The sequence below is a fragment of the Rissa tridactyla genome, chromosome 8, assembly GCF_028500815.1.
Source record: "Rissa tridactyla isolate bRisTri1 chromosome 8, bRisTri1.patW.cur.20221130, whole genome shotgun sequence".
In the NCBI taxonomy this organism is placed as follows: domain Eukaryota; kingdom Metazoa; phylum Chordata; class Aves; order Charadriiformes; family Laridae; genus Rissa; species Rissa tridactyla.
This window is the reverse complement of record NC_071473.1, coordinates 34,494,219-34,520,992: the sequence shown is the minus strand read 5'-3', so window position 1 is coordinate 34,520,992 and position 26,774 is coordinate 34,494,219. Positions and strand designations below refer to the sequence as shown.

General features: G+C 35.5%; 1 protein-coding gene across 4 annotated transcripts in view; it reads left to right on the top strand.

Annotated features, from left to right (window-relative positions):
* AGL (amylo-alpha-1, 6-glucosidase, 4-alpha-glucanotransferase) overlaps positions 1-26,433 on the top strand; it is a 40,777-nt gene extending 14,344 nt beyond the window's left edge. For 3 of the 4 annotated variants that reach the window (XM_054211251.1, XM_054211250.1, XM_054211247.1), the window contains exons 12-34: positions 2,302-2,489; positions 3,557-3,680; positions 4,749-4,912; positions 5,448-5,549; positions 5,796-5,948; positions 6,029-6,179; positions 7,356-7,480; positions 7,592-7,704; positions 7,830-7,964; positions 8,445-8,575; positions 9,156-9,292; positions 10,969-11,102; positions 12,239-12,414; positions 14,208-14,310; positions 15,555-15,780; positions 16,228-16,339; positions 16,718-16,853; positions 18,762-18,874; positions 19,961-20,172; positions 20,755-20,852; positions 21,399-21,486; positions 21,578-21,711; positions 23,186-26,433. In XM_054211251.1, the coding sequence (XP_054067226.1) occupies positions 2,302-2,489; positions 3,557-3,680; positions 4,749-4,912; positions 5,448-5,549; positions 5,796-5,948; positions 6,029-6,179; positions 7,356-7,480; positions 7,592-7,704; positions 7,830-7,964; positions 8,445-8,575; positions 9,156-9,292; positions 10,969-11,102; positions 12,239-12,414; positions 14,208-14,310; positions 15,555-15,780; positions 16,228-16,339; positions 16,718-16,853; positions 18,762-18,874; positions 19,961-20,172; positions 20,755-20,852; positions 21,399-21,486; positions 21,578-21,711; positions 23,186-23,303 (3,173 nt within the window). In that variant the 3' untranslated portion in view covers positions 23,304-26,433. Of the gene's footprint in view, positions 1-2,301; positions 2,490-3,556; positions 3,681-4,037; positions 4,162-4,748; positions 4,913-5,447; positions 5,550-5,795; positions 5,949-6,028; positions 6,180-7,355; positions 7,481-7,591; positions 7,705-7,829; positions 7,965-8,444; positions 8,576-9,155; positions 9,293-10,968; positions 11,103-12,238; positions 12,415-14,207; positions 14,311-15,554; positions 15,781-16,227; positions 16,340-16,717; positions 16,854-18,761; positions 18,875-19,960; positions 20,173-20,754; positions 20,853-21,398; positions 21,487-21,577; positions 21,712-23,185 lie in introns of all 4 variants that reach the window. The other variant, XM_054211249.1, reaches the window with a different exon arrangement.
* The last annotated feature ends 341 nt before the right edge of the window (positions 26,434-26,774 follow it).

The window sequence follows — 26,774 nt, the reverse complement described above, 5'->3', positions numbered from 1 at the left end:
CAGCCACGCTTCCCCAAGCCCGTAGCGATGCATGGGGTTGTTGTGGCCCAAGTGCAGGACCTGGCACTTGGCCTTGTTGAAGCTCATACCGTTAGCATTGGCCCATCAATCCAATCTGTCCAAGTCCCTCTGTAGAACCTCCCTATCCTCATGCAGATCAACACTCCCACTTAACTTGGTGTCATCTGCAAACTTACTGATGATACAGTCTATGTTCTTATCAAGATCATCAATAAAGACGTTAAACAGAAATGGTCCCAACACCGAGCCCTGAGGAACACCACCTGTGACTGGCCGCCAGCCGGATTTAACTCCATTGACCACCACTCTTGGGGACTGTCCATCCAGCCAGTGCTTGTCACACAGCAGTGTGACAATAATGTCACACATTATTTCAACAGAGAATACAGTGTGAAAAGATTATACAGAAGGGCACAAATACAGGAATTGTAAAACAAATGCAGCTAGTTCTGTAAGTGGCCCTTAAAAAAAATCATGGTGTTACATCCAAAGAAAGCCAATTTTTCTGTCCACGTAGCTATGTTTCCATTAGTGAACCTAAAAGTTAGGCTGTGCTTAAGTGAATGTTTTTAGTAGTAGTTGTGGCTCACAATCTCTGCTCTTTACTTACTAGCTGTTTACTTTTGCTGTGTGTCTTTCATTGTGTAGGTGTCCAATGACTTAGGTGTCCGTAATGTGAAATTAGTCTGGCTGAAAAATAATCTCTTTGCTAAGGCAGAATTAAATTTCATCTGAACGAGTTTCCTGATCTAATTCAAAAGGTTCAACCACCAAAATAACTGTGGTGATGCATCAGTAAAGCTGGTCTAGGAGTAGCAGAAAGCAATGGAGTAGCTCTGTTTTCCCCATCCTGAGTGGTGCTGACCCTGTTCATGCTTTGATCAGGTTTAGATAAGATGAATATAAGCAGACCTTCAGAAGACCGATGACTCAAAGATAATTGTATTTCTCTTACATGGGTTCTGATTATTGACAAGTCCATGACTGTGCCTGGATATTACATGTTGCAAATAGTGTGGGCTTTTGGTGGTTTTGTTTATTGTTTTAAATTATATTACTGCCATTGTCAAATATGTGTTTTATATAGGACAGAAGTCACATTTTTAGATATGACTGATTATTTAAGTCTTTGTCACAGTTAAACCTCCATCAGTACATCCTGTGTGGTAAGTATATTACAGGTGAACTGAGATTTAAAGTGTGTTTTTTTTATTGATTGCATCAAAAAGGCAAAAAATAGTATAAGAAACTACACTAGAGGGAGGATAAATACTTATCCTCCACACAAAAAGCACAAGAGGGACATGGACCTGTTGGAGCGGCCACAAAGGTGATTCGAGGGCTGGAGCACCTCTCCTGTGAAGACAGGCTGAGAGAGCTGGGGTTGTTCAGCCTGGAGAAGAGGAGGCTCCTGGGAGACCTTATAGCGGCCTTCCAGTACCTGAAGGGGGCCTATAAGAAAGCTGGGGAGGGGCTGTTTGCAAGGGCGTGTAGCGATAGGACAAGGGGCAATGGTTTTAAACTAGAGCAGGGAAGGTTTAGATTAGCCATTAGGAAGAAGTTCTTTACAATGAGGGTGGTGAGACACTGGAACAGGTTGCCCAGAGAGGTGGTGGAGGCCCCATCCCTGGAGACATTCAAGGCCAGGCTTGATGAGGCTCTTAGCAACCTGATCTAGTTGAAGATGTCCCTGCTTACTGCAGGGGGGTTGGACTAGATGACCTCTAGAGGTCCCTTCCAACCCAACACGTTCTATGAAAAAAATTACTTAGGGACTTTGTCTATTTAAGTCATCTACCTGCGTAAGTACTTAAGAAATTTGCCTTATGTCATCACAGTCTGCTGTTAACAGATGGTAAAATTTTTGTTTGTGGCTGTGGCAGTTTGTTTATGGTAACAAAGGGAGATGCTTTTTTTGAATTTGGCCAGTATAAACAACCAAACTACTGGTTTTGTTCATTTGTTTGCTGGTTTTTTTTTTCTTTTTTTCCTCAGGTACAGTTTTTATAGTAGTTTGAAGAATTAAAAGGAATTTGATTTCAATCTGAAGAATTATTTCACTATCACTATAGAAGTTAAATATTCCTTGGAGTAGTCTGAAACTGTACATCAGTGAGGGTATATAGATTTTGAGTTGATATGATTATTGTTAGAATTTTCACTCTTCATCACAGTGTTCTCCTAGTCTTCAGTAGTACAAAATTAAATACCACATTTTTGTTTTGGTGCATATTCTATACTATAGATATACACACTGTAGTGAATTTCTTTCCCTTACAGGTTCCAATGTTTACTTGAGAAGAGAGCTTATTTGTTGGGGTGACAGTGTGAAACTGCGTTATGGTAATAAACCTGAAGACTGCCCATACCTCTGGGCTCATATGAAAAAATATACTGAAATCACTGCTAAATATTTCCATGGTGTTCGTCTTGACAACTGTCACTCAACGCCTATTCATGTAGCTGAGGTACGCAAAATTAAGCATGTTTATTATAAAGCAGCTTCTGTCTGTGAAATAAGTCCTGCACTGTTGCTACAAAATCTGCAGGATCTACGTGTCAGAGTTCAGGTGTGAATAAATCGTCCTCATGGCATAAGCAAAGTTTTGTGACTGGTGATGTTTAGATATGGTTTCAGCTACTTTAAACAGTAGAGTGGTGCAGCTATTTTATCTTTAATTCTCCGCTTTAGCTGAAGTATTGCAGATGCAGATGAACCTGGCTAACTTTTCCCTCAGTAGCTATGGACTTATTGCAATGACTGCCAGTATCCAGTGTGTCAGTTTTACCTGGGGTCATTGCCAAGACTTGGTTGAAGGTCTTAGTGTTTCTTTGCCATATATATTTTCCTATTGCTGGGAAGTAAACCACTTCCTGTTTAATTCAGAATTTAAAAGTCAGTAAAGAACACATGCAAAAAGTTTAGTCTGGCAAGCTTATTGCTAAGATTAGTGCTTATTGTATAGTGTGGAGCTGACTAAATCCAGAAATTATACTTATCTACTAAATTAGCTTTAAATAGTAGATTTGAATGGTGCAGCTTGTTAGTGCTTAGTCTTAGCTTGGTTTCAGAGCTTACCTAAATCTATGAAGAGCTCTCTAAAACAAGCTGATTTGTCCATACAAAAGTTGTAAGTGGCTCTTAAATGCAGCCATTTCAAAACTTCTGCCATTCTTCCATTTACTGTTACTACTTTTGGAATGGTAACTTCAAAGGCTTAAAGTCCTCCTCAGATTTCTTACCTTAACAGGTATCTCTTTTATCCAACCTTTGTTCTTGCACTTTCAGTTATGGTTTTGTTTAAAAACAAAGTTGTAATTAGCTTGAAGTCTTCAGAGAATTTCTTAGAATTACTTAGTCCATTAATAATATCTGTAAAATATAAACATGGTTTTATGAATATTACCTGTTATTAATATTTTTAAATGAACTGCATATATGAACAACTCATTTGTGTTTGGTTGCGGTGTTAATGATTGCACCTACAAAGCTGAAAATGGATGTCTTGCATTAAAAATGTATTATGATCTATAGGAGATGCTAGCAACAGCCAGATCAGTCAGACCTAATCTTTATGTGATAGCTGAACTCTTCACGGGCAGTGAGTACATTGACAATGTTTTTGTCAACCGCCTGGGAATTACCAGCCTGATTAGAGGTACAATAAGCAGTTGAAAATTATGTAGGATTGTCATGTATGGTTTGGAGTTCTTAATGTGAAACTAACATTGGTATGCTTTTTTTCTTACATGTTCCTGTTCTTTGCTTATGCAACTACCTTTTCTTCTTCACGTTCTATTTAACTTCTCCTGTGTTGTATGCGAATTCTTGATTTTGCTTATGTTTGTGTGTCCTCTTCTGTGTAACAACTTTTTTGTTCCTTAATTTTGGCTTTCTGTTTGTCTTTGCTGCATGGCATTTTCCTTTTGTCTGATCCCTGCCTAGCTTTGAAACTTGTCCTTTTTTGTATCTACCTTTCCCCTTTTTGTGGCTTTTTTGGCTGTGCTTTTTGCAGTACATGCTGGACACAGCTAGAAAATTGCGAGCGGATTTGTATGTAGTGGCTGAACTGTTCACAGGAAATGAGGAGCTGGACAATGTCTTTGTGAATAGGCTGGGCATTACCTCCTTAATAAGAGGTAGGCTTGCTGTGCGTGTGGTCTCTTTCCAACAAGAGATTATAGATGACGTGCTTTTTCCAAGGAAAAGGTTTCTTCTGGATCATGCACTTTTAATTTCATGTTCTGTGTAATCAGAAGTACAGGTTTTGTTTTGTGACTTTTTTCATACTCAGCAAAAAATACAGTACTAGCTGTAAAATAAGAGAAGACATCCTACATTAGTTTACAGAAGGCTAAATATTTCACTCTTATTCTAGCAAGAGAAAAAGAAGTGGTAGCACAGTTCTGCTATGCAAGTGCTGCATCATGTCTGATTTTTTTTGTTGCATGAGTTTCTTAAAGCCTGTGTGAAAGTTAAAGGTCTCTCCTTTTTTCTCCCCTTTTTTCCCCTTAGCTTTCTCTACCTTAATACATCATAGTACATAGAATAATCCAAGGCTGTGTATTTACATTGGAGACTATAGTTACATGTCTTTTTTTTTAACATTTTTTTAATGATTGAGCACAATAAACTAACAGCTGTAAAATGCTGCATTAACATCTTTGTGTATGTTATTCTTTGTGTAGTTATTCTTATGCAAACACTTACCTATTTTGTTCTTTAGAGGCAATGACTGCTTATAATAGCCATGAAGAGGGAAGGTTAGTTTATCGTTTTGGAGGTGAACCTGTTGGTTCTTTTGTTCAGCCACGTTTGAGGCCTTTGATGCCAGCTATTGCTCATGCACTGTTTATGGATATTACACATGACAATGAATGTCCAATTCAGGTGAGCACCTAAACTGAAATCCAAAATTTACATTTAATGTTTTCTGAATTGATATTTATGAACCATGGGAGGGCTTCGTGCAATGTAGATGTATTCCTGAGTGGTATGTGTGAAAAATGTGTTTCAGATCTTCAGGTTTTCATGCAGAGAACAAAATTTTATAACAACTCCCTCTGACATTCAAGCTTTTGTTTTTCAAAGGAAAAAAGTACATAAAGCTACTTAATGAGTTGTTTTGATTCTTTCGTTCCAGCTACTAAAGTGGTTCTGTCTCTGCTTGTTAACCTGTTCTCCTAAGCTCCTGTGTTACAGGAGAGAATGAGAGAGGATGATGGGAATGGGAGGACTTATTTTTGAGCATTTCTCTTACGTTGCTTTTATTAGTTCCTGTGTGGTAATTTTTTCAATAATTCCATTGTGATTGAGAAAATGATGATCATGTGATTAGCAATTCCTCTGTTAAAGTGTGTATGCTGAATTGGGAGGGATGAATTATGTCTTAAATTCACTATTTATTACTTATCTTTTAATGTAGCACCGGTCTGCGTATGATGCTCTTCCTAGTGCAATGATTGTTTCCATGGCATGCTGTGCTACAGGAAGCACCAAAGGCTATGATGAACTAGTACCACACCAGGTATGTGTCTACAGTTTAACTCCTAAGTTACTTTTAAAAATGTAAAATATATGTCCTAGGACAAGAATAAAGTTTAACTTTGTTTATTTGAAATTCCAAGCAGTTACTAGCTGGCATTACTTTGGATTCTCTAATTTCATATGAAACTTGAACTGATTATGTAGTTGAGACCACCAGCTGGTTTTGGGTTGGTTTGGTTTTTTTCCAGAGTATTTGATATTTGCTTAAATCTTAATTTCTTTACAGATCTCTGTAGTATCTGAAGAGAGGTTTTATTCAAAATGGAATCCAGCAGCACAACTGTCTCCTGGTGAAGTTAATTTGCAAACGGGAATTCTAGCAGGAAGGCTGGCCATGAACAGGCTGCATCAGGAGCTGGGGGCTAAAGGCTTTAATCAGGCAAGAAGTGAGGGTGACATTGCAATTTCTCCATATTTATGTTCTGAATGAGCACTGTTGCAATGGTGTATCTTTTCTAGGTGTATGTAGATCAAGTTGATGAAGATATAGTGGCAGTGACAAGACACTGTCCTAACACACACCAGTCTGTTGTGGCTGTAAGTCGAACTGCTTTCAGGGATCCTAAAACTTCCTTCTACAGTAAAGAAGTACCCGAAATGTGTATCCCAGGTAATCTGATTTCTTATCAATAGATGTCAGGAGTACAAAAAATTCAAGTTATTCTAGTTCCATGCTTTTTAACTTCAAACACATGAAAACTATGTGAGAATTTTCAGTATATACCGCTCCTTTTATATGTACTAACATGTATGTACCTAAAAGGGGTTAAAGAAACAATAACAAAATTATCTTGCTTAGGGTTTTCCAAGGCATTCATACTGAGTATACTTCCTGCTATAAGCTCCCCATAAGGGTGTGGTTTTATTTACTGTCTTGTTTGTGACCTGGTAAGAAGTAGTTAACAGCAAGATGGTTAACTGTACAGAGTTGGGGGGGGGGGGATGATTACTATTTATTAAGTGTTATACTGGGAAAAAAGACTAAAATCTTATATTTGTCAATGCCATTGCTATTCAGCTTTCTTATATATGACTATTTCTGTGGTTTTAAAATATATCTTAAGAAACAACATTGTACTGCGTAAGTTAATATAAAGAGACTATATAGGTAATACATAATATTCATGAAATATGCAAAGTATTTACTATACTTAATAGTAGCAAAGTATAACAACTTCTACACGTTACCTGGCCATATTTCTGAAGAGAAGCTTTCCAAAGTGGCTTTTTAGGTATACTCAGTTCTTCATGTGCATGTGTGTGCCTGCTTTAAAGTCAGTCACATTTTATATTAAGACATTTACAAGTGGTTGTAAGACCTGTGTACCTTAGTTTGTAGCTTACTGAAAGGATATAGAAAATTAGAATACTTGAATATTAATATAAGGTGTTACAATTTTAGGATAAATGATCTGTAGCTGCAGTTTGGAAACCAATCTAATAGAGTCTCCTAACAGATTATAAGGAAACTAACAGAGCTGGTGATCAGCAAAAGACAGGTTGTAATTCAATAATTGTTGACTGATTTGAATGGTTAATTTATTATAAAATGAGAAAATTGCAGTTTTAAATACAATACAGCCGGCGAATGTGTAACAGATGTTTATAGGATATTTAAAATACTTCCTCATATGTTTTGTCATGTTTTGTTGTTCTTTAGCTATACAACTGAGACTTTTATATTTTGAATATTTAGGTTTTTAGTTTTAGGTTTTACTTCATGTTTTCAAAATAATCACTTCAGAGTAAAAGTATCTTAACTACAACATGATTTAACTTTTCTTAGGAAAAATAGAGGAAGTAGTACTTGAGGCTAGGACTATTGAGAGAACTGCTAGTCCTTATAAAAAAGATGAACGCTTTATAAATGGATTGCCTAATTTCACAATGGAACTCAGAGAGCATATCCAGGTAACTAGCCTCCTTCACCCATGTTCTGTTGTAATATTTTGTAATTTATGCTATTTTTATGTTAGAAAAAAGACACTGAATTTCAGTTGCAAATGTGTTTTCTTTTCTAAGATTAAAGACAGTAAAATTATAAAGCAAGCTGGAACTGCCATAAAAGGGCCAAATGAATTTGTTCAAGAAATAGAATTTGAAAAATTAACACCAGGAAGTGTAATAGTATTCAGGTACGTTACTATAATTGCCAAATGGCTGTGTTAGTTAAAATAGAAGATAGGATTCATTGTTTTGAGACTTGGGAATAGTTATTTTAAGTGCTACATTTCTATAAGTTATGCCTTCATATTTACAGAGTTAGTCTTGACCCAAAGGCACAAGAGGCTGTGGGTGTACTCCGCAATCATTTGATCCAGTTCAGTCCTCATTTTAAATCTGGAAGTCTTCCTGATGATCATTCAGCACCTATATTAAAAACATTATTTTCTTCGTGAGTATTCTTTTAAGTTTCTGAAGTAGAACTGGGAGTGCTACAGTGGGAGCAGTCTGTAAACTGAAAGTGAGGCAGGTTTTTTGTTACTACAGATCGATTGGATTGTCAGAGTGCAATATATATGTACAATACTAAGCAGGGTTAATACTTAAAAACTTCTTAGGCTATTTTGTTCACGTTCTGTGTAATTGCTGCTTAAAGTAGACTTACTAACCTGGAGTACTTGTCAGTGGTGGGGTATGATTGTTCGGGGTTCATACTTAATACTGTGTTTCTAAATAAATACTGCCATATCTGAGCAGAACATCTGAAAAATCAGGCTCTTAATGTCCAAGATTTAAGAGGTGAGAGAGTTGTATATATTTAATTATTTTAATGTAAGTCTGATAGTAGAATTGTTTGTGAAATCCTTTCTCTATTTCCCTACTAATGCTGCTTTTGGGTTCGGAAATTCTTTTTTCTCCACTGTTTTTTCAGTATTGCATCTAAACTAACTTTGGCTGACCTAAATCAAGTACTGTATAGGTGTGAGGCAGAAGAACAAGAAGATGGCGGAGGTTGTTACAATATACCAAACTGGTCACCGCTGAAGTATGCAGGCCTCCAAGGTAATAGTTTTAGCATTCTTTTTTCCGTCAAGGGAAAAAAGTAAAATAGAGCTGTTCAATCTAGATCATATCTTAATGCTGTTGTATGGCTAGTGCCATTGCTTGGATGAAAACCAGTAAAGTTCCTTCTGCTTGACCGTGCTACTAATCAGTGTTGTACCCAGGAAACTGCATACTAAAACAAGAACCCTCATTCTCGATGCTCTGGGCTGGAAAATTAAGTTTCAATATGTGTTTTAACACCAATGCCCTTGCTTTTAAAATAAAAAGAAAATACATAGACCTCCAGTGAGAAGTCACATGAATTAAACCCTAGGCATTGCTAGATTAGTGAGGAGTGTCGATCATTTATCAGACGTGCGAATTCTATCATGCTAGTTACTCCACAGTGATTTACATAACAGTTACACTGCAGAAGCTACAATTGAGTTCTGTGCTAATTCGTTCTGCAAATCTAGAGAAGCAATACAGTTAAATCCAGTTAAAGCATCTGTTGCTGTGTACCTTTTCATCCTGAATTGTAATGGCTGTTTGTGATAATGGTGTGTCTTTTAATACAGCGTTGGGTTTGTATCTTCAGGGTTAATGTCAGTGATGGCAGACATTAGACCAAAGAATGATTTGGGTCATCCATTTTGTGATAATTTAAGATCTGGAGACTGGATGATTGATTATGTCAGTAATCGTCTGATTTCACGTGCAGGCGCCTGTGCAGAAGTGAGTAGAAATATTTAGTTGGTGATTTTGGGGTTTTAAATTACTTGTTTTTTAGGTTCTAAATTACTAGTTTTCAATTATGGGTTTATTTTTAAATTCAGTCTGTCTATAACATATTTCCTGTCTAGGGAATTTCTTCTAGGAGAATAAACTGTTAATATGTTTTTCTTCCCTCTCCTCAATCCTATTTAAGAATAGACTGCACAAGGAAAGTGAAAATACGTAGGGCACAGAGGAGTTGTTAGCTCTTATATAAAGGCCTGCAGGGGTCCTTCCCTGTTTGTTTATTACTCTTCCTTAAATAAAAAGGAATTAACTCTTTATTTTTTTAAGTTAAGTACTTTCAAAAGAGGGCATAAATGCTATGCATACATAGGCATACGTCATGATGATGCAGTTATACTAAGATTGCACAATCAAGTGTTGAGAAGACAGGAATTACTGAGATTTAAGTTACCTGCATTACAATATCATCCTTTTCTATCTTTGTCATATTTTATTTTCCTGCACGGGAATTGCTTTATTCATTTCACAAGATGAAGACCTGATTTGGGTAGCTTACATAATTAATATAGGATTAAAGGCTTTAGCATTCTTCATTTTGTTCCTGAAGTCAAGTATAGCGATACAAAGCAGAAGAATGGATAAAGCAGTCTGATGTTGTACTGAAGTGAATGCTGAATCTGACCTTAGAGATGGAGCTTTTCTAGAAAGAAGTTAGTCTGATACTTGCCAGATTTACTGCTCTTCAAAGACTGTTGCTAAATTTTTTTTCCTGTGTATTTTTTGAGTTCTGTTTTGCAGAGAAGTACCTATAGTATACTGAAGTCACATGAAACTAAACTTTACAACTTCACTGTTTTCATAAGTAACTTTCCCTTCATAATTTCCAGGTTAAAAGTATAGAGTGGTCACGTAAATATATTGTCAGATACTTTCTTGATCTGCAAGGTTTAAATCTTCAGTGACTTTCTAGTAGGTTGTCATGATGTTCTTTAACAGTACTAGAAGGAAAGAAGATAAATACTTTGCAGTTGTCAAACACTTTGCAGTGACACATGCTCCAGAATCCTGAATCCTAGGCCCAGATCTGCTGTCATTTTCACTAATGGCCATACGTAATTTAACCTTCTGATAATTTTTCTATCCTTGGTCTCAACCTTCATCTCTTCAGACCTGTCTTTTTAAGTAATGAGAAACCTCCTTCCCACACTTCGATCATATTAATGCCTTTGGAGTTGCAGCTTTCCTTTGCTACTCAGTTTTAATTGCTTCTTTATAATCTTTTTTTGTTGTTTTTCCACAAGACTAGCAAAACATAATCTCTTTCTATACTTGATGTTCTTGCCTATTTATGTCATAGTACAGATATAGTACAGATTTTTCCCTACTACTTTTCTTAGAGTTCATCTGTCTGAGCTGAAATTTTGGAGCAGGAAGGTACAAGCAATTCTACCACAAATATTTAGCATGGACAACTTCTTAGACATGAATGGTTGCATGCTAGTGGTGTTATTAATAACTGAAGATAACCTCATCTTTGTGGTGGTCAAGCATAACTTGAGTGTAATACACGTACAAAAACTGTGGCAAATACTTTAACTAGATGGATCCTGAAAGCACTGGTTTTTTGAACCCTACTGTCATTGAGTTCTAATTATATTGTATTTTAATAGGTTGGTAAATGGTTGAAGGCCATGTTTGTCTACCTAAAGAGAATTCCACGTTACCTCATCCCATGTTACTTTGATGCCATATTAGTGGGTGCATACACAACGCTTCTGGATGTGGGATGGCATCAGATGTCTAGGTATGCTTGGCAAATCAGAGCTGTAGAGATATCTGCACCTTTTAAGTTTTATCTGCTGGAGAATGTAATTGGAATATTTTCAATGTAAAAGGGTGAAATTAGTAGTGAGTATCAAATCCATCTTCTAACAGTGATGGTTTGAAAGGCTGAGAGTTCAGATGTCTACCCAGGGTTTGAATTTATAACTACTGTGCAATAGGAGGAGGAAACCTTAAGCCAGCATTTCTCTGCCAGGCTTCAGGAACTTTTTTTGCTATAATTTTAGTATGGCTGCAATGATGCCTTAAAGTTCAGGGAAAAAAAGAAAATACGAGATCGTACTTGATGCTGATGCTTTGTTCAGCATTCCTTATCTAACACAGCTAAATAGCCTTCATTATCTGAGCACTTTTCTTAGTTATTGGAATAACTTTAATCTTCAGTGTCTGCTGCTCCTTTGTTTCTTGGAAGGGGAAGGGAGACTGATTTTTACGGAGGCTTTATTCTAGCTAGGAACATTCTTTACAAATCAATATTGTATTGAAAAAATACAGATGTTAAAACGGGCATAGAATTTGGTATGGCTGTGAAATTATGTGGAAAGTAGTGTATTTTATGAAAATGCTTCGAGATTAGTCGGGAATGCAGGTTGCATTATTTTAGACAATGTGTTAACTGATTTATTGTTTTCCAATTTTTTATATATATGAATATATATATATATAAGAATGTGGCAATCTTTAAAAATACTGGCTAGGTTTGATAAAAACTTCTTCTGTTCATAGTAAAATATCTTTTATTGTATTTTTGAGGTCTTAGGTCCGTATGTAAGCATCAAGTAAACCAAACCAATTTCTTTTTTTTCCCCTTTTCCCTAGAAACATTTGACATAAACATTCCCATTGGCATTAATAAATTAAAATTTAAGGCTAACTTTGGGCACTCATTTTTTGTGGTGGGGAAAAAAGTGATGTACAAATTAAAGCTTATGTACAAAATTAGTTAATGTAAAATACTAATATTAATTCATTGTTAGTTTATTATATTTATTATGCATAGTAATTATAATAGTCTTTTGTTAAATGAAAAAGGGTACATTTTATAGACTGATATTGCTGAATGCGAAGTTATTTTAATTTAATTATGTTGAATTACAGCTTTGTGCAGAATGGATCAACATTTGTTAAACACCTTTCCATGGGTTCAGTCCAGATGTGTGGGATAGGAAAATATTCTTGTCTGCCAGATCTGTCTCCTTCCTTACATGATGTTCCCTATAGGCTGAATGAGATTACAAATGAGAAAGAACAGTGTTGTGTTTCCTTGGCAGCTGGTAAGTGAGGACAACATCTTAAAAAGGAAAAAAAAAAAAAAGTCTTCCAGGACAGTTAAACTGGTTTTGGTAACTATATTAAAATTGTCTCCATTGCGCTTGGGATCTGTATGTCAGCAACCATGTATAAAATGTAGGTAGCAATTTTCTTCACTTTTCCTCTGTGTTTCAGTTTGTGTTTCAGATAAACATTTGCCCATATTAAAAATATGGGAGTTTTGTCTAGCAGTACTTTTTGGGGACAACCATTTTGTTACTGCTCTTGGCAGGTAGGGAGATAATAAATGCTTTATTTAGAGACATTTTTAGCTATATCCACTTTTCTCATATATGTTCTCTTTCTTTTCAGAAGACTAGCTTGAGATGAATATACTTAGCATAATAGGATTTAGTTTATCTTTTTTAAACATGAATTTAAGAACTGAATTGTAATGGAGTACAAGGGTGAATTTATTGTTTACAAGTTCTCAGAAAAAGAACCATTAGCAGACCAGAAGAATGCCTGATCTGAAAATGTCTCCAAAATGAAAGAGCACAAAAGCAGGCAGCAAACAGTGTTTATACCTCTGAATGTTCTGCCAGCATCTGGCAGTCTTTGAATTGGGTACTTTCCTATGTCAAAAGTATTATCTCTGTGTTTAGTGGGTTAGAAATAATTTAGTTTGTTCTGACTTGGCCCATGTCTTTTCTGAAACCATAGAAACTTTTAACATCCACAGATTCTATGGCATCTGTCTCACTGGGGTGTTTATTTTCTTCTTTTTGCTGGCTGTCTTTCTCTCATGGAATTTTATTGCTTTTAGTTTCTGGTTTTTAGTAACATTCCATTTGCCTGCTTTAGTGCTGCCTAGAAGCGCAGAGGCACAATGTTCCCTTCCATTGGCCATAAAGATTAATTATAGTAAAGGGTTTGGTTGTGAATATTCCCTTCACATATTCATTTGTAGTTATGTCTGTGAGATTTTTAACTTGTACATGTGTTGTGAGTCTCAAGTGCTGTTGCCTTAAAATTATGGAGGTGTGGAGGCCATATCTGAGTATTAGAAAATAGTTTGGAAAAGAGGATAGAAGTTAAAACGTTGCTCTATCAAGTATGCACAACAGATGGCTCTTTTGAAACTTTACCATATGGGATTTTTTGTTTGTTAGATTGAAAAAGTTAATAAATGGAAGAAGGGACAAGGATGGACCTCACTGTTGTAATTATTACACTTTATCAGTCAGAATCATTCTTCGAGTTACATCTGATGTTTGCAGTAAGATATAGTTCTAGAAGCTGCTGGAAAAGAGAAGCAGGAATGCTTTTATAGTGGCTGAGAAGAATTTGGGGCTGAAGAAATTCATAGCTCTCCAGTCTTATTCTCTTGATGCTGCTGAGATGGCCCAGTTCTCACACATAAACTCTTGTCAACAGAGCTACAAATCTTGTCATCGTCGTGGCTTCTTTGTTTGTTGGTTTTCTGTTTTGGTTTGTTTTTTTTTTTTAATTAAAGTATGGCACTTGGTTAAGTTAGAACATGATTTAAAAATTTAAATGTGACTGTGTTATTGATATTAGAAATTCTGTTGTGTGGTCTAGAAGATCTTTGAAATTCTAGAAGATAATTGTTCTAAAATGAGGTTTTCACTTTATCAAGCACTTGGTCTAGAAAATTATTTACCTTAAATATCTTAACCTAGGAAAAAAAATTATAAATGTGAATATATTTTTACTTCTGGTTATTTTATACATACACATGTGCTTGGAGATTTCTGCCATATCAATAAATGAGATGAACAATATTTCTTTTTAGGTTTACCTCACTTTTCTTCTGGAATTTTTCGCTCTTGGGGAAGGGATACCTTTATTGCACTGAGAGGTTTAATGTTAGTTACTGGGCGCTATCTAGAAGCAAGGTAAGACTGACTTATTCTTTGTTCTTTTTGGTTTTGCAGGTAGTTAGGAAAAAGGCATGCTCTCAAAACCTGAGATGACACACAAGCTATTAGAAACCATTGATGTGCAGTATAAAACTTTATTGGCCCTAGACAGATTTGGGATTTCTCAAGTAGAATTAAAAGTACTTCTTAAATGAATCTCTCTTCCTTTCTTAGCACCAGTATGAAGTTGATGTTCTGTACAGATAAAGTAGTTTTAACCCCTGTAACACTACTGCTCATCCTTAAACAAAGTGATTGTGTTCCACGTGTACTTGCACCATTGTTGCTGAGCAATAATTTCAAAATTATTTATGTAAAAACTTGAAGTAGCAAGATAATACTATTTTAATCAGAAAGGTGTGATTGCATGTCTATCATGATTAATTTTTTTATATTTGTCCATTAATAACAGAAATCAGCTAAGTATGGATTCTTAACAATCTGCAATCTGTTTGTAAATGTTTATCCTGACAAATGAGCCAGATACAAGCCAGATATGTTGATTTGATATTTCCATTAATATTTTCATTTGGGTGGAGCTCGCCCCATGATACAAACATAAAAATTATTTGGTTTAGTTTATCATGTGTTTATGGTATTGTACATTTGGCCAACTATTACCTTTCTCATGCAGTAAGATCTGCAGTCTACTAGTATGTTTATATTTCTGTTTAAAGCTAGTTGGAATCCATGTTTTCTGCAATGTATGCACAACAGTTCTCAAATGAAACTTCTCATAACCTCAGCTGCTGTCACCTCTCTGTATTTTAATAGGAAATTCCCATCTACTCCTGCCCTCCGTCCCCATTCCACCCCACCCATCCGAATGGATACCAGGGTAATCATAAACAATGTCAATAAAAACCTTCCCTGTGACCTCAGCGGGACTTGTATTTAGGCTCTGTATCACTACCTACAAAAAAGCAAACTAGCTTTTCCATATTAGCAGATGTTGTATGTGTTATACAAACTGATTTAAATCTATTCATGTTGGGGAATTTGTAGGGAATAGATGACCTTTTACTGTAAAAGAAGTTCATGCTAAATGAAGTAATCTGTAGCTTTCAACAGCAAACGTTTGGCCTCTGTCTTTAAGACCCTGTTTGTCCCCTTGACTTACCTTGCTATTAAGGTAAACTTGTATGCTTTGTACTTAATACTTGGTCCAATAATGGCCTTGAAAGTAACTTAGTCAATACTGTGTTTTTCTTTTGTTCTAGAAACATCATTTTAGCATTTGGTGGGACTTTAAGACATGGACTCATTCCCAATCTGCTTGGCCAGGGGACACATGCCAGATACAACTGTCGTGATGCTGTATGGTGGTGGCTTCAGTGTATCCAGGACTACTGTAAAATTGTTCCAAATGGATTAGACATTCTCAGGTGTCCAGTTTCTAGGATGTACCCAAGAGATGACTCTCCTCCTCAGCCTGCAGGCACTGTGGTAAAGATCACTTCTGAATTAAGTATTTAATACAACTATATATTTTTAATGAAAGGATGTAATTTTTCTAGCTACAAGAACTTGTTGCTATCTGTTGTTTATGATGAAATTTGATTATAGTGCAAGAATTCGAAGTTTTAGGCGTTTCTCTACATCTGTATCAGATGATTAGACAGGTGCAGGGGGTTGGGGATGGACAAACAAAATCCATCAGCTTTACTAATAAATTTTTTCTTTGCTTTTTGTCCTGAAAAAAATGTTTATATTAAAAATTGTATACAATGTATTGCCATTGACAAAGATGCTACTGAAAAATGTTAGATGCTTTTCTTTTGAAGTATCATAAACTAGAGGCTAAGAATTGCTATTATTTGCACATTAGAGCCTTTCTACTAGTTTTTCATCTCTTGCTTTTCACGTTATCATCCACACATGCAATCAATCTAGGATCAGCCACTTTATGAAGTAATACAGGAAGCAATGCAAAGACACATGGAAGGCATAAATTTTCGAGAAAGGAATGCTGGTCCGCAGATAGATCAAAACATGAGAGATGAAGGTAACATATATAGAACACTTACTATGCAATTCAAAAGGTGGCATTTATATTTTATATTTCTTTTCCTCTAGCTATTGAGTATACTTTTGAAAAACTAATTATGTTTAGTAAAACTAAAACTACATTACTTTAAATACATTTTAATGTTCAAAAAGTGTCTAATTAATTGTTTATTATCAGCAACTGTTTATATGTTGTGGTACAAGTTATCTTTAAATAAAAGTTCACTTAAAATGTACGGTTGCCTTCAGAAACGCACCTCAGATTTCTTGTTCCGAGGGTTTTTTTGTTTATTTAGGAGGCTTGGTCGGGGGGATGCAGTTGGGGTTTGGTTTTGTTTAAAATATAGACTCCACATGTGATATTCTTGCTTGGCAGGCTTTAATGTAACTGCAGGTGTTGACCATGAAACTGGCTTTGTCTTTGGAGGAAACCGCTTCAATTGTGGCACCTGGATGGATAAAATGGGAGAGAGTGATATAGCTCGCAACAGAGGAATTCCAGCTACTCCAAGGTACAAAACCCAGGTTTTTGAGGGGAATGTTTTAATTTATTTTTTTTCACTGAAATTCTTCTGCAGACCTACTATGCCTTCCATTAATACATCTGAGAGGCTATCTCTCAAATGTTCTACATGTTTCTGCCTACTAAAATATTAATGGCAATTTTTTTCTTTGTGCTTTTTTGAAGAAAAAAAAGGTGTGTTTTTAGCAAGTGAACCCCTCAGCTTCTGGCACAGTCTTAGCTCCATCCAAAGACTCAACTTTTGAATTCAAGTAGTAAAATGTAATTTAGGTAAAATCATATACTTGTAGTACTAATAGTACTTTGTTATTTCGACTTATTATAGGAGATATTTACTGATAATTGTGTTGTTTGAATACTTGTTACTTAGAATTCAAAAATATCTACAACATCTGAGCTTTTAAAGTTGAGATTAAAGATTTTAAAAATAAGCTATTTACTATGTGCCAGCAAACTGCTGCAGGCATTCCTGCTTGAGTTAAGTACAGTATCAGTTTCAAATCAGTTACCATCTGTGGGTCAGAACTGGAGGAAAGCATTGTCTTGCATGACAAGTCAGGCATTTTAACTGAGAACCAAGAGAGGTTGAGGTACCTGCCCTAAGGAGGGTAAAGTGGTGACGCTGGAGAAAAATTGTCCATCAAGCAGGCAGTAAAACCCAATATGATATAATATAAAATCTATGCATTTGGTGATTATCTGAGTATCACCTGAAAAAAGAATCAAGTCCAAGAAGTGCATTTACTTCTTATCTTAATGCTTCACTTCTGACTTGAGTAACCTACTGTGGCAGAAATATTACCTAAGTTACCAAAGTGCATGTGCAGATGAGAACCTCTGTATTGAATGCAGTTTTGACATCAGAGTATCAAGTCGTTTGGGTCTGATCATTTTTTTTCATGTTCTTAACCACTGGTATAAAATTATCTTAAATCTGTAAAAATTACCTGGGTATGATAATGCCATGTTAAATTTAGTCTATTGTACAGAAAAAAACTATCTGTTAGCCAGTGTACAATGAAGCTTGTTCCCTGACTGTTAGCTCATGGAAAACCTCATGTGTTTTCCACCCTTTCCTCCCTTGATTCTTCATCAGGTGGAATCCTACTGATCTAAATAAAAGTAAATTGACACGGGCCGCTTATACTGGTGTTCTCCTCTCTTTTTTTTTTTTTTTTTTTTTGGCCCTTCATGAAACTCAAAAGTATCCTATAAAACTGAGCATGCCTAAAAGTGGCAGATAAGCTTCAGCGTAGATAAAGCTAAGATACGCATCTAGTCGAAACTATGCCCACACAATGCGATCAGAACTGAGCTACAACACAGGAGGGAAATCTGAGTCACTGGTAGCTTTCTGGAATCATATCTTAGTGTACAGCAGCAGACAAAAAAGCCAATAACAAAAGTGAATATTGGGTATCATCAGTAAAGGTTTTTAGAACAAGCCAGAGGGCATCGTTCTGCCTCTGTGAAACCCTGCACCTGCAAGATGCACTTGTATCTTGAGTGTTACGTGGAGAGCTGGTCTTAAGAAGGACGTAAAGAATGGTATGGAGAAGGACAGCTAAAACTCAAAGGCATGGAGTAGCTGCCTTGTAAGGACAGACTGCAATGTCTAAGGACTTCTCATTTTCAAGAGAATATTGGTGAGAGAGGTATGACTGAAGTTTAGAAAATTATGACAGTAGTGATTATGATGGAACTGTTATTCACAAAACACTATAATACTGTAGAACTTTGGCATGCTTCTACAGGAGAAATATGAGAACAGTAGGAGAATAGGGAAAAATAACGTGTCTAAATAAGATACACATTATTTTTTTGTCCAGTTACTTATTGAACTTTAATAGCCTTCTTAAAGTAATTCTTGGGCTTTTTTAAATCATTATTATTTTAGAGATGGCTCTGCTGTGGAAATTGTTGGCCTGTGCAAGTCGGCTGTTCGCTGGTTGATGGATTTATCTGGGAAAGATGTGTTTCCATTCCGTGGAGTCACTGTAAAAAGACATGGTAAAAACAGACATATCTCATAATTGTATTACTGGAGTATAAAAATAACTAAAATGATGAAATGGTAGCCGTATAACATCAGGGGTGATTATCAAACTACTCAATAAAGTTTAGGAGAAAAAGGAGAAAAACTTGGGAAAGTATCTTGTATGATTAAAATCTTCTGTTACTACAAAAAAAATGTTGATATTGTGTTGTCAATATTTCAGATATTTTATTCCATGTATTAAGGTGTGGATTACAAAGGAATTTCAGAGCCTAAATTCTATTTCTCAAAATGGATTTAAGTAATAGAATGATTGTGTATTATGTATGATTATTCATTACAAGAATGCTAAGTAAAAGGACCCAAGACCTCTCTTCCACCCCATCTCCCGCCTCTTTGCCCTGCCTCCCCTCCCCCCCATCCCATCCCATCCCCTCACCCCCCATATTTCAATTTTGGTAGTATTGTCCTTTTTGCTATATTCCAATTACAGTTTAAGAAAAATGGGTGTAATACTGCTATACTCACCTCATATAGAACTAATGTACAATTCTTTACTATTTTTGGTTCTTTCATAAAAGCATTGCTTATTTAAGATGTATGTGTGTCTCAATCAGGAAGATATCCCTAGCACAATCCTGCTGACTAAAACCTGATGTTTTTCTAGTCTCACTTGAAGTTTGTGAGCTGTTCCTGTGAACTGTAGAATTGACCTAAACATGGGGAATCACCAGCTGGAGAGAGGTTATCCTAGGTCTGCTCCTGTTATGTTAAGTGTCAGGAATTCAGGAAGAGAAAGCTTTTAAAAGTGACACTTATCCTTGTTTTGACACTCTCTTTGAAGTCTCCAAAATAGCAAGAGAATGTATACCAAGTACTATAAAAGAGTTGACATGTTACCATGCTGAAATGTTAATTATAAATTTTAAACTTAATCAATTAGATATTTACTAAAGATCACAGTACCTCATACTGTTTGCTCCTAGTTAACTGCAAGTTAGGAAATATTGTGTGTAAAAAAAAAAAAAAAAAAAAAAAAAAAAAAAAAAAAAAAAAAAACCAAAAAAAAAAAAACCCAACTTGTATGTAACATCTTGCAGGAAAAGAGGTGACTGTCACATATGATGAGTGGAACAGAAAAATTCAAGGACACTTTGAAAGGCTGTTCTTTGTCTCTGAGAACCCATCAGATCCTAATGAGAAACATCCAAATCTTGTTCACAAACGTGGAATTTATAAGGACAGCTATGGAGCTTCAAGTCCATGGTGCGATTACCAACTCAGGCCAAATTTTACAATAGCAATGGTTGTGGTAAGTGGGGGCAAGGGGAGGGGGAAAGCATTTGCACTTAAAATTTTCTTTATTATTGAACTAAGCTTGCATTGTAAAGTTTATCAGCATGACATTGTATCAGGAACATACATTGCTTAGAGTAACTTTTTGAAAGCTTTTCCTTCCCATGCTTTTCATATTGGTCCATCTTGGACCATCTCCTAAAAATACCTCCTTGACAGGACTTGCCTAAATGCAACTGCTGTCCAGTATATAGCTAGGATAGATTTGCAGTGGTCACTATATTCAGAATGTCTTTGAGGTTAGGTTTGGGAGGCTGCTTTTACTGTCAAATTAGCTAAAATGTATGGGTTGTTTGTTGTCTTTATTGGGTTTCTAAAGAGCTTCAGTAATAATACTTGACAAGTGTATTTAAAATAAAAATTTTAAAAAAAAATCACTGGATAGCTTCTCTCCTCTTGCTTACTCCAGCTGGTAGGTTTCAGAAGTTGATTTAGTAATACAGAACTTAGGCTTTTTGTGATCTTCTGCATTTATATACATAGTCTTATGTGTGTACATGTGCAGAGTTTACTCATTAAATCTTTATTATTTTATTAGGCCCCTGAGTTGTTCACACCTGAGAGAGCTTGGAAAGCTCTGCAGATAGCAGAGGAAAAACTGCTTGGTCCATTAGGCATGAAAACCTTAGACCCGGAGTAAGTATAGTAGAAATCAGAATAAGCATTAATTACAAAATGTGACAGTAGGAATTATTTAACACTTAGGGGTAGTATTTCTTTTGTTAAAATCGTCACATATACCTGTGAAATAAGGCTGCAATAAATACTTCCAGAACAACTTTTTTGCTGTTCTAGAAGTCTGTGCAATTGATGTTATTTATGTAGACAATCACCAGGTGTTTTTGGATGCCCACAGTAAGCAAGTAAAACTTGGTATCATGAAAGATGTTGAATTTGTGTCTTGATATATACTTATATATGATACAGTGCACAGCACTATGGTTTGAGTGAAAGCAGGAGGGCAAAATTATGAATTCAAGTCATTCCAAGACTTTAACTGCTTTCCTACTAGCTTAAACTGTGTTTGGAATTCCATTATCATGTGAAATACAGCACCTGGTGGAGAATTCCCGAACTTAACCATCATTAAATGTAAATGCCATGAACAATTTTTGCTTTCCGTTTTTATGTATTGTTTTTGTTAAGGCTTTATTTGCATAATTTATTTTTTCTTTCTTACAGTGACATGGTTTACTGTGGAGTATATGATAATGCTCTTGACAATGACAACTATAATGTAGCCAGAGGTTTTAATTATCACCAAGGACCTGTAAGAGCCAGTTTCTTCAATTTTAGAAAAAGTGCTGTCACCTTTTCAAACTGACAGCTATCATAATAATCTATTTTCATTCTTTGCTTAGGAATGGTTGTGGCCGATTGGATATTTTCTTCGTGCAAAATTGTACTTCTCAAAGCTGATTGGTCCAGAGATATATGCAAAAACTGTAGTTATGATTAAGAATGTTCTTTCTCGCCACTATGTTCACCTTGAAAGGTAAGACACCAGCTAACACACATTTAAGATATTCATTCAAGCTAGTGGTATCCACTATCCAATTGCATGTAAAAGTACAGATCTATAATATAAATAGCATCTGTTTTCTACATATAAAGTCCAGTGCTACATGTGCTATTGCAGAGCTCGAGTGAGGTTTCAGGTACAGCTGAGATCTAGAGCTTTTTTATAGATTGCAGAATTACTAATGCTAACCCATGTGAAGACTGGGTGAAATAAACCTGACCTAAAAATCAGGATCTCATTTCATACAAAAAAAATGAATTTCAGAAAAAAAAATCTATGGCGAGTTGTTTTTTTAAAAATCAAAATATTTCAAAAAAAACCTGCAAAACAAAATAGTTAAAGGACTAGTAGTGACACAGTAAAATTGTGGCAGATAAGATGATGCAAAATATTGTTAGGATTTCTTGTGTTATAAATGAGGAAATTAGTATGACAGTGTGTCAGAATCTTAATAAGCTTGATATTCGAATAAGGCAGAGGAGCTTGCTTATGGCTCTGAAATGTTCCTTTGCCTTTTGAGTTCTCCCTCTTAAAAACCAAACCCACACTATTTTCCCCCTTTATCGTCTGTTTATATTTTTAATTTTTAAGGATTTTGAGACAAACAAAAACTAACAAACAAAACAAAGATCTTGCCCTTGATATCTATTCCATATAATCTCTTCTGCAGTACTTCAAATATGCATTTATTTGCACCCATAAGAGTAACTCAGTAGGACTGGTCAAGACAGAAGGGTTTGACCAGGGGAGGAAGAAAAGGGATGTTAAGCAACTTTGCCTTACATAGTGTCTTGTCCCAGTGTCTTGTTTGGTAATATTATCAAATGACTTGCAGTTTGGTAACATTCTTTGTTTTTTCTGTCTTACTACTTAATTAGTGTACTTCTACTCTGTTTTGATATTTTATTTGTGTATAGAATTATTAATGTAGCAACAGGGTCTACATATGAGTATTTCTGTAAGTACATTAGTTTCTGAGGGTTTTTTTATGCCTATGGAGGGGAAAAAAGGCTTATGTAGTCACACTATCTTCCAGCCTTTATCTCTCTTTAGTACCATAATACAGTTTCAAGTGTAGTTTGAATACCATTCAGTTATCTCAAAGATCATTCATAGTCTTCCAACTGCAAAACTACCTGAATGAGAAACAGGAGCAACAGGAGCCAGCAGAGTAAGTTCAGATATTATTAGTAGAAGAAAGCCTACTTTGAAGGAGAGGCACGTCCTCATAAAACTACAATTCCCAGCTGCAGGAAAAGAAAAAAAAAATTGAAATAGATTTCAGTTATTAAAGAACATACTGTGCCTGTAGTACAAGAGACCTTTAGTCATGGTTTCCAGTTTCTACTGAGATAATCTTCTAAAAGCTTTTGAAATGAAATGTTCTTTAAATTTCAATGTATAATCTAACAACAATACTTGTTTGCTTGTTTTTTATTTTATCCAGATCATCTTGGAAAGGGCTCCCAGAATTGACCAATGAAAATGGACAGTATTGCCCTTTTAGCTGTGAAACTCAGGCCTGGTCGATTGGTGTTATCCTTGAAATCCTTTATGACTTGTAAAAGTTTATTTTGATTGATTTGATGAAACTTCTGTGGTCTTATTATTGGGCATAAATCAACACTTGGCATATACTGCAAGGGAAACGTCCTGTTTGCACAAACACTTAAGCCATGTCCTGACTTTCAAAGATGCTGAATGCCAGCAGCTTCTATGTCCTATAACTGTGTGGGGCTTGGGGAGCTTGTTTGTTGAAAATCAGGCCATGACAATAAAATAAAACTGCAGTGCACACTTGATGCAGAAACTTTTAGTAAGGAGCAATTTTAAGAACATGCACAAACTTAATTTTAAGTAGCGGTATTTTTTTAGACTTTTCAATAAAATCTTAATGTAACGAAGTGGCTCTTCATGAGCTAAAAATAAGTAGCACAGCTCTTACATTTTTGTTTGGTTTTTTTTTTTCTTCGTTTCTTCAAGAGTAAATGGATATTTTGCAAATGCATGCTTAAAGGGGAATAGACTAACCTATAGCTTCCCGAGTTTGGTATGCTTTGTTCTGTAGCAGCATACATTAATGAAGGCATAATATGTTATCTCTCTGGACTGTATTACAGGGTTGGTTTTTTTGCATGTGTTCAGCTGAACACTCCATTAAGCAACCACAGAAATAAAGTTTACGAATACTATAATAAACCAACCTTTGAAGATATATATATATATATATATATATAAAAAAAACTTAAAACTACTTTGAGAGTTAACTCAAGCAATAATGAGGTATTATCCTATGCTAATCCATTTTTAAATTTATTTAAACACTGTGAGCCATGCAGGAAACCTCTTTCTTCATGTAAATCTGTTTTTCACCGTGAGGAGTTTGTAAGAAACATACGCATGTGCATACAGTGCACAGCATATATGTTAGGGGAGGCCAAAGATACAGAAGTGAATGTGCTTGACTGCTTAATTAAATTAATTTATTGAAGAGGTATGGTCACCTCAGCCCTTTATTCTTAGGCAAATCCTAGCTCTGTTGAAGCAGGTGGAAACACTTAACATCAGTGGGAAAGATATTAGCCTACCACCAGAGAAGAGGAGGTTTATAGGCCTTCTGAAATTACACCAATAAGAATAAGCATGCTACCTCTATGTGCTGTTCGTTGGAAACAGCATCCAGTGAACATGATGCAAAACATATGTTTTTTCATATTTGGATGCCTGTGTGCCCTTATGGAGTTCAGTTCAGTGTTCCCAAACTGAAGGGTCGTTGACAGAAGTGCAGTTGGTAATTCTCAACTCTCTATTCATGCCATTTTTCCATCTTCGTGCAGTAAACAGGTAGAGGGCGAGGCTGACGGTGCTTCCCACATCACGGGGTGGGATGGGGAGCAAAATTGATATTGCATTTCTTAATGTTAGACAACATATGATGAAAAAAATAAACACAGGATGTAATTATAATGCACTAATAACACATAGGTCAAGATTTTATTGTATCCGTATTTTAAAGTTTCTGTGCCCTGTTGAAGTACAGCGGAAGCGTGCTGTCTTGTTCAAGGAGACGTGTTACAGATAGATACGTTTAAGGGCAAGTTAATAGACTGAAGATAGATGAATTGTAAGAAGCAGCTATATTCACACTGTTAGTTTGAAAGGTTAGTAAGTATTTGAACTCCCTTGCTGAAGTGTTCAGTACTTAGAAGTTACGATTAGGGAAGGTCTATATTGTATGTCAACTTTTGAGCTGCTGCTCATGGGCTGGGAAATTTTTATTTTCTCGACACAATGCATGAGATGTCATTTGATTGAAAATGTTACTGAAATGTCAGCCACGGATTATTTTTTTTTTATTGTGCAAGAGGCATATAAAGTATTTTTCATAATGTATGGAACTTTCCAAAATTCTTGATAATGATATTGAGGTTTATGTCCTACTGTATCACTAGCTTTTTACTGTTTCCCTAAATAATTATCTCTCATTTATTATTTCAAGGTATGTTTTGTATCTCCTATGGTTTAGGAAGCAGGAATAATATGGCAGGATAAATTGTTCTTGCTTGATGAAAATGTTTTAAAATTGGAAGTGCAGCTTAAGAGCTATGACTGTTGAAAAAGATTTCCACACGGTATCAAATGATATATATGGTCACCTTTTCGTTGTTGGAAAAAAAACAAACATGAAAAACTATTCATTAAAGCCTTCCTATGTTATTATAGATGACTTTCCACTATTTTGCAAACTGCACTGCTGATAGAGACTGCATATTTGTCACTGCTAGTTTTTTTCCTAATTTAATAGTAAAATTTTAAAGATAAATCACCACTGGGTTCACAAAGATACATGTGTTATGGAACTTCTAAAAATGCCCATTTATAATGTTGCTTCTGCACTGATTAGTTGACCATTAGTTTTAGTGAAAGATAAATGTTTTAAATAGGAAAAAATATGTATCATATTGGTTGACTTTGCTGTTAAGTAGCAACAAAAGTAAGATTTGAGGTTATAACTGTTGGGGCAGTTGGTGGGGGTTTATTGGTTTGGAGGGGGTTGTTTGGTTTTGGGTTTTTTTGTTTTGTTTCTTTTTTGTTTTGTTTTTTAATCAGAAAGCTACTCAATGCTTTGTTGAGCCAGACAGTTTAAAAATGAAGAGGGAAGCGAACAATGCTAAATCTAACACTTACATGAGCTGGTATTCGCCTAGATAAATTCTATATCATTATCCCCTAAAAAGAGGTGACAGGTTGACTCATCCTGAACTGTATTCTTGTTTGTTAGTATCATTTATGTTATACACTCAATAACTTCTAGTAACGCAAAGTCATAATCAGTAAAATGTTTTAGAAATAAACTAAAGAACATAGTAAGAACTGTTAATCCATCATGTTCTAGTTGGTGTTTCTTGATCTATATGGTATTGAGACATCTTTTTTATTTTCTTCCTCCCAATGGAAATAATTTTGACTGTTACTGGTGTTCATACAGTTAATAGCTCTTGATTTATTCAAAGATTATTAACTTGAGAATTCAAGTGAAATAATGTATCATTCTGGCACTGCATGTTGTAATGTAAAATGGAAAGATGAGTTTTACATGTGTCTGTCTAGAACAGCAACAACTGATTTTAGAAAAATGTCATTATTCACTTATTTCTGAAATGCACAAAATAAAATTCTTTAATTCAGACAGAATTAACCTTTCCATGTGGTTGTTTTGGGAAAAAGCCAACCATCAGAGATTACGCTGTTTGTTCTGTTGTTGGCAATATTACACACATCAGAGAGCCTGTGAACTCCTCAAGTCAAGTATTAATAACAAAAAGTGCTAACAACAATGATCAACTCAAAAAAAAAAAAAAAAAAAAAACCAAACAAACCCCAAACCAACAAACAACACATAAACTTGAGCCCTATACACATATTCTTTTGTTTGTGTCAATGTCAGCTGTCTCAGTTGGGTTTGTGGGGGATTGGGCTAGAAGAGCTCTGCATGTCCCTTCTGCTATAAATTATTTTATCATTTTAAGTCAGAA